The sequence below is a fragment of the Salvia splendens genome, unplaced genomic scaffold, assembly GCF_004379255.2.
Source record: "Salvia splendens isolate huo1 unplaced genomic scaffold, SspV2 ctg514, whole genome shotgun sequence".
NCBI classification, from domain to species: Eukaryota; Viridiplantae; Streptophyta; class Magnoliopsida; order Lamiales; family Lamiaceae; genus Salvia; species Salvia splendens.
The window spans coordinates 7,406-14,316 of NW_024599170.1; the positions used below are offsets into that span (position 1 = coordinate 7,406).

Below are 6,911 nucleotides of genomic sequence, written 5' to 3' on the forward strand. Positions count from 1 at the left end.
CAATTACCCTATATTTCGGGTTCGGATATCGGGTATCCAATTTCCGATATCCATTTTGACAGCCCTATACAGGAGTATCGTTTTTGAGCTATAGTAAATAATTATAAGTTGATTTAACATTGATGGAATTGGATACCATTTAGTTAGGTAGAAAGTTCAATTATAATAATTGGCCCATAACCACGAAACCATATTTGTTGACTTATTATCTTATTTTGTGTCGTGTGGGGTACTATCACTGGCCAATTGCAAACAATTAATTTTAGTATAGTTATTTGTTAGCATTTATACATCCTAATTGAATTTGTTGTCCCTTAATGAATGTTCCTAAAAATAACATGTACTACAAATTAAAAATTCTAAAATAAAAAATTTGGAGTACAAAAATTAATTCAAAGTATGAGTCTCTGATTTTTGAGACAGGTTTGTGCAGGAATATACCCCAATACACATGATAAGATAAATATTATATTTTCCCTTCATTTATTTAATATATTATATGCAGATGAATCATTATCCATGTACTGGCCGTATCTAGTAGTAGTAGTATTATTATTTTATCGGAATATTTAACTTGATTAAATTATAAATAACCACAATGATTAGAAGACTCATAACGTAGAGTTTCTTAGTCAAAAGTCTAAACAGTGGGATATAAATCTATACATATAAAACGCAAATTTTATTTAGATTTGTAATTAAAATTTGAATTCACCACGCACTATTAATCATAATAGAAAAATACAGTAAATTAATATTAGTAAAATGTAAACTGCATAATATATGTCGAATCCCATAAAATCCCGTTTAGAAAATGTATAAAAATGCTTAAAATTATGCAGCCAACTTATAATTTATCATATTAAGTTATATTTATAAAATAATATTAATTATTATGAAATTTGATCAAATTTTAGTTCTCTCATAATTTTAAAAATTAGTCATTAAAACTATAAAGTTTTGTTTATTCTTGATTATCCGATGCCAATTTTTTTGGCAAACTCGTATCTAATGCGACAACGAAAAATATTACACGTGGACGTCACAGTGAGTTATAAAATGTCAATTATTAATAAATAAAATGATATCATTTGTTTGAAAAATATAAACATCATACTACAAGAAGACTATCGAATATTTTCACCATATAATAATTATTAACTAACCTAAAATTTTTAGTTTTTCTAGCTGATTTTTAGCAAGATAAGCAAATTTGATCGAATTTTAAAATTTTTGTAATAATTTATCTCTAAAACTTAACACAAAATTCTAGTACCTTCCTCAATTAAAAAATATAAACTATTTCTATTTTTGACCATCCATTACAAATAGAAACCTTTTAAATTTTATATTTTAAGACGTGAATCCCACGACCTACTAATATTACTTCCACAACTTTTTTTCCCTCTCTCTTCTTTTATACATTTTTTTCTCCTAAATTAATATTATTAATTATGCATTACAATTCGTACTATTTAAAAATTTTCTATTTTTTAATACATTTTTTTTCTCCTAAATTAATATTATTAATTATGCATTACAATTCGTACTATTTAAAAAGTTTCTACTACCACTCGCGTTACTCATTTCTCGTTGTTGATCTTGTACAGAAATTAAGATAGAGAGAATGCTCGTTAAAACAAGTGGTTCGAATGAAAATGTCGTGCAAAGCGTGTATATATAGTGTTTCAAAAATTAAAAAAAAAATTTGGCTCGCCGGTTCCTCGCCGATCGGGAGGCTGCAATAGCGGCGAGCCGATCAGCGAGAGAATCGGCGAGCGCCAGGGAATCGGCGTTCCCTCGCCGAAATTCTCACCGATTTGGCGCTCGTCGGCTGCAATAGTTCGGCGAGCCGTTCGACGAGCGCCAAAAATCGGCAAGTCATTCGTTAGCCGACCACGAGAGATGCTCTTAAGATCGTGGGCTCGTGGCAGTATATCATCATCATCATATTTTATTTAGAAATATTATTAATCGTTATCTACTTCATCAATACTGTATAAAAATGGAAAATTATAAAAAAAATATTGTCCATAATATAAAATGATAAATATTCTTTATTCGGATAGATTTGAAGGAGAAGATGAGAGAGAAAGGATATACACAGTAAACGCGGTTGTCCCATCTCTTTCTCTCTCACACACTCACCACACACACTCCATCTCTCTCTGCACTTCAAAGCTACAGATCTTTCTTTCCCTCCCTCACTCTAAAACCCTAACCATCTCCGCAGATCTACTCCCCATTTCCCCTCTTTCTCCCCCCAATTTTATGTGCTCTGTTTCTCAATTAAGCCGCTATGCATTTGTAGCTTGCTAGCTCTCTCTCTCTCTCTCTCTCTCTCTCTCTCTCAATCAATCAATGGCGAGCTCGGACCCCAACAAGCGGCCACCGCCACCGCCGGGGCCGGATTCCGCCGCAATGCCGCCCTCTTCATGGGCGAAACGCACCGGATTCCGCCCTAAATTCTCCGGCGAGACCAATTCCAGCGATTCCGGCCAAATTTCCGCCATTCCTCCGCCGGAGCCGCCGCAGGCGAGGCCGAAGCCGCCGAATTCGAGCCTCGACCTAGAGGCGGGGCGGCCGCGGCCTGCTCCGAACGGGGAGGCTGCTGCTGCCAAGGATAGGGCGAAGGAGGAGAAGGATAAGGAGCGGAAGGAGAGGGAGAAGGAGCTTGCGCCGCCGGTGAGGAAGCGGAGGGATTCGGATGGGGGAAAAAATTTGGGGGCGAATGGGCAGACGGCGGCGGCGGCGGCGGGGGAGGGAAGCCGGAGGGCGGTAAGAAATGAGGAGGCGGATGTGCTGCCGCAGTCGGTGTTGGATGATGATGGTTTTATATCGAGGCAGTCGCATATGAAGTATGAGTTGAGAGATTCTCCTGGTCTTGGTGAGTGAGCTCTCAATCTAGGGTTTTTGAATACTTATATTTTTCATGCTAAAATGGAATATTCGATGCTCTGGTGACCAATTAGGATGATGAATTGATTGATCATGCCAAAAGGATTCAATCTTGATGACTTTGAGCTTAATTCGACCTCTAATCATTGGAGTTCAAGTAGAGATGAAAATTAGTGTGTATAATCTGTTGCCTATTGGCAGTATTTATGTGATTACTGTTTGAAAAATAATAATCTCTCTGCTGGTTTCTTGTTACTTCAGTTCCCATTGGGCTCTATGGATTTCAGCATTTTCTTTCTATGTTGGGTTCGTTGATACTTATCCCGCTTGTCTTGGTTCCGGCGATGGGTGGAAGCCATGTGAGCACTTATAGTTCATTTCATAGTTTGTTTTACTTGAATTTATGTTTTTCAGATGGCTGAACTAATTGTGGTCTTTTGTGTAGGAAGATACGGCTAATATAGTCTCCACAGTGCTATTCATATCAGGAGTGACAACGCTTTTACATATATCGTTTGGCTCGAGATTGCCATTGATACAGGGCCCTTCATTCGTTTATCTCGCTCCTGCACTTGCGATTATCAACTCTCCTGAATTTTTGGGGCTTAATGGAAATGTATGTATTTTGGGCTTGGTTGCTTATTTCTCAAGCTCCTTTTCTTTCTAGTTTATTCTTTTGGTAGATAAAAAGGAATTTTCTGAAGTTCTCTGTCTAAATATCGCTCACACTACACAAACATGATAATATTGTTAAATTCACATTTTCAGGTATCTTATAGCTTTGTTTGCTAGATTTGCAACTAATGTACTCCTCTTAGAAGCTAAAAATATTATAGGGTACATGAGAAGGATCAAGTAGATTTTCATAAGTATAAACTCCTTATGTTACTAATAATACAAAGGGAGATGTTTCTGCTCGATATTTGTACTTGGAGATTGTCAATTTCGAATTAGCAGAACTTATATTTTTTCTGTCTTAAGAGTTGAGAAGTGCTTGATGTTTTTGAGAGAAGGTACTGCCTAGGCATTAACATAACAAAGTCTTCTAGGTTATGATTGTAGATCAAGTACCTTTAAGCTGAATTTCCCCTAAAAAAGACAGAAGTAATGAGACTTTGTCAAATGAAATAGTGGAGCTATCTGTACTATATTTTGCAATAAAACTGACTTAACATTTGTAGGTGCTGAAATGTTATGTCAAATCATTGTCTGAAACTAGTACAATTTTGACAATCTGATCTGTTGTGCTGTACTTTCCTAATGAGTGAATGTTCAAAACGGCAGAATTTCAAGCACATAATGAAGGAGCTACAGGGTGCTGTAATTATTGGTTCCGCATTTCAAGCCTTCTTGGGGTATAGTGGTTTGATGTCAATATTTGTAAGGTATATGCTTTTTTCGAGTGTGCTACATGATGTGATCTTGATTTCATATGCGAATAACTCAGACGTGTTCATTTTTTCTTCGTTTCAGGTTAATAAACCCAGTTGTTGTGGCCCCTACAGTTGCGGCTGTTGGGCTCTCGTTCTACAGCTACGGCTTCCCAAGGGTTGGCACGTGTATTGAGATTGGTGCTGTGCAGATATTATTAGTTGTTGTGTTTTCCCTTGTAAGTGTTGACTAGAGTTTGAATTACTTACATTGAAGTTCTTTCCCCTTTGTTCCATATGCTATGGCAATTCTTGTGATGTGCTACTTCTTTTGCAGTACCTCCGTAAAGTATCGATCTTGGGCCATCGCGTATTCCTAATTTATGCGGTAAATCGTATATTCCTTTGCTTATCTATTCTATTTTCACCACATTTTTTAGCAAAAAAATGTTTTAATCCAGTTTCTGCATATGTGAACCCAGGTTCCACTCGGTCTGTTTATTACATGGGCTACAGCCTTCCTTCTGACAGAGTCTGGAGTATATAACTACAAAGGTTGTGATGCAAACATACCAGCTTCAAATATAATATCGGACCACTGCAGGAGGCATGTTTCAAGGATGAAAAGTTGTCGAGTCGATACCACCCAAGCATTGAAATCTGCACCTTGGTTTCGGTTTCCTTACCCATTACAGTGGGGAACACCCGTCTTTCACTGGAACATGGCCCTCGTCATGTGTGTGGTGTCTATAATTTCATCAGTTGATTCTGTAAGTCTGCTCTGTTTTCTCTTGATTTTATGTTGTTACCATGTACGCCCATTTGCGATTATAGCCCCATCCCAACAAATTGTGTTATTTTCATCCACTGCAATATATGGTTAGTTTGATTTGCTCCGTCTGTTTTTTGAGAAGGCGATTACAGCATCTGTTTATATCTGCTTCGATTCATGTGAGGATTTTGTTTCTTTTTTGCATTCGAGACGAGATAAAGAAGTGGCATGTCTGTGATCGATCTTCATAAAGTTAGTACAATTATGTTTTTATATGTAGTCAAACTTTTATACGTATCCGTATGCTAGATTCTTGCTTACAGACATTGTTTATAGATCTTTCTAGGACTTATCTCCTTATTTAGACTCTCATATTTTAGAAAGTTTATATAAGATCTAGTTTTTTCAGATTTGATTGTTTTCCCAATTCCCAGGTTGGTTCATATCATGCATCATCATTGTTGGTGGCTTCTAGACCTCCGACAGCAGGCGTATTGAGTCGGGGAATCGGTCTCGAAGGTCTCTCTAGCATCTTGGCTGGCCTGTGGGGCACAGGAACCGGCTCAACGACTTTGACAGAGAATGTTCACACCATTGCTGTAACCAAAATGGGCAGTCGCAAAGCAGTCCAATTGGGCGCGTGCTTATTGATTGCCCTATCCCTCATCGGTATGCTTTCTAATGCATAAAACCTAAATAATCTTATGCTCGTCTTCGTCTTTCCAGTCTATGAACGAACGTTCTCTCATTCGTGGTTGCGTGCAACAGGTAAAGTTGGGGGTTTCATTGCATCAATACCTCAAGTCATCGTTGCAGCTCTCTTGTGCTTTATGTGGGCGATGCTCACTGCACTGGGATTGTCGAACTTGAGATACAGCGAAGCAGGGAGTTCGAGAAACATAATCATCGTTGGCTTGTCCTTGTTCTTCTCCCTATCGATCCCGGCGTACTTTCAGCAGTACGGCATCTCTCCAAACTCCAACGTCTCAGTCCCAAGCTACCTCCAGCCGTACATTGTGGCTTCTCACGGTCCCATACAAACAAAATCTTCCGGGGTACACGTTTTTTTTTGTCATCTTCCCCCATCCCTTGCTTAAAATTACTCGTAATCATCGTGTTTACACTGAGTTCGCGTCGTGTGGCAGCTAAACTATGTTCTGAACACGCTGCTGTCGCTGCACATGGTGATCGCTTTCCTCCTCGCCCTCATTCTAGACAACACGGTGCCTGGGAGCCGACAGGAGCGAGGGGTGTATGTGTGGTCGGAACCCGAGGCCGCGAGAAGGGAACCTGCCGTGTGTAAAGACTATGAGCTGCCGTTTAGGGTTAGCAGAATGTTCAGATGGGTGAAGTGGGTTGGCCTCTGAGAGACATCGTCGTGACGGATTGCTCGATTTTCGGGCTGGCCGGGAAAGATTCGATCTTTGTCGGGTGCCGTTGATCGGTAGTTGGTATTTTGCAGTTATAGAATGATTCTTTGAGGACGGTTGGATTGTGTGGGAGCATCAGCTCTTGCAGAGATGAGGGATTCAGGTTGTGTATATTGCAGATTCTTTCATCTTTTTATTTTTGCTGTTTTTTTGGGGAATTTAGGGTAGGGGGGGGGGGATTTCAATCCTATGTTGTAATGTTATAATTGTAAAACATGCATGTGTATTTTGAACTAAAGATTGGACATTCGCCTAATATTTTGAGAATTTGGTTGCTTCATTTGTATTTATTGTGTGTGTTTAAGAGTCCAATTTGGATTAATAGGAATTTCACAAAGATGTTTCATGTAGTATATGAATTTTACAAAAATATACAATCTCGATGAGGTGAATGCGTACTTTTAATCTTTTAAAATTTTGAAACTATTAGCTAAAAGAAAA

General features: G+C 38.5%; 1 protein-coding gene across 1 annotated transcript; it reads left to right on the top strand.

Moving 5' to 3' along the window:
- Nucleotides 1-2,084: 2,084 nt before the first annotated feature.
- On the top strand, nucleotides 2,085-6,651 carry LOC121790430 (nucleobase-ascorbate transporter 12-like). Its single transcript, XM_042188652.1, has 10 exons — nucleotides 2,085-2,887; nucleotides 3,160-3,257; nucleotides 3,344-3,514; nucleotides 4,183-4,283; nucleotides 4,372-4,507; nucleotides 4,606-4,656; nucleotides 4,751-5,038; nucleotides 5,475-5,709; nucleotides 5,809-6,095; nucleotides 6,186-6,651. The coding sequence occupies exons 1-10, from the start codon at nucleotides 2,362-2,364 to the stop codon at nucleotides 6,405-6,407; spliced, it is 2,115 nt and encodes a 704-aa protein (XP_042044586.1). The 5' UTR covers nucleotides 2,085-2,361; the 3' UTR covers nucleotides 6,408-6,651.
- The last annotated feature ends 260 nt before the right edge of the window (nucleotides 6,652-6,911 follow it).

Excerpts from the sequence above, each read along its gene's own strand:
- LOC121790430 (XM_042188652.1), top strand. The coding sequence starts at position 2,362 with ATGGCGAGCTCGGACCCCAACAAGCGGCCACCGCCACCGCCGGGGCCG. Across the intron at positions 4,284-4,371 it reads TTGATGTCAATATTTGTAAG|GTTAATAAACCCAGTTGTTG; the intron begins GTATATGCTTTT and ends TCTTCGTTTCAG. Across the intron at positions 4,657-4,750 it reads GCGTATTCCTAATTTATGCG|GTTCCACTCGGTCTGTTTAT; the intron begins GTAAATCGTATA and ends ATGTGAACCCAG.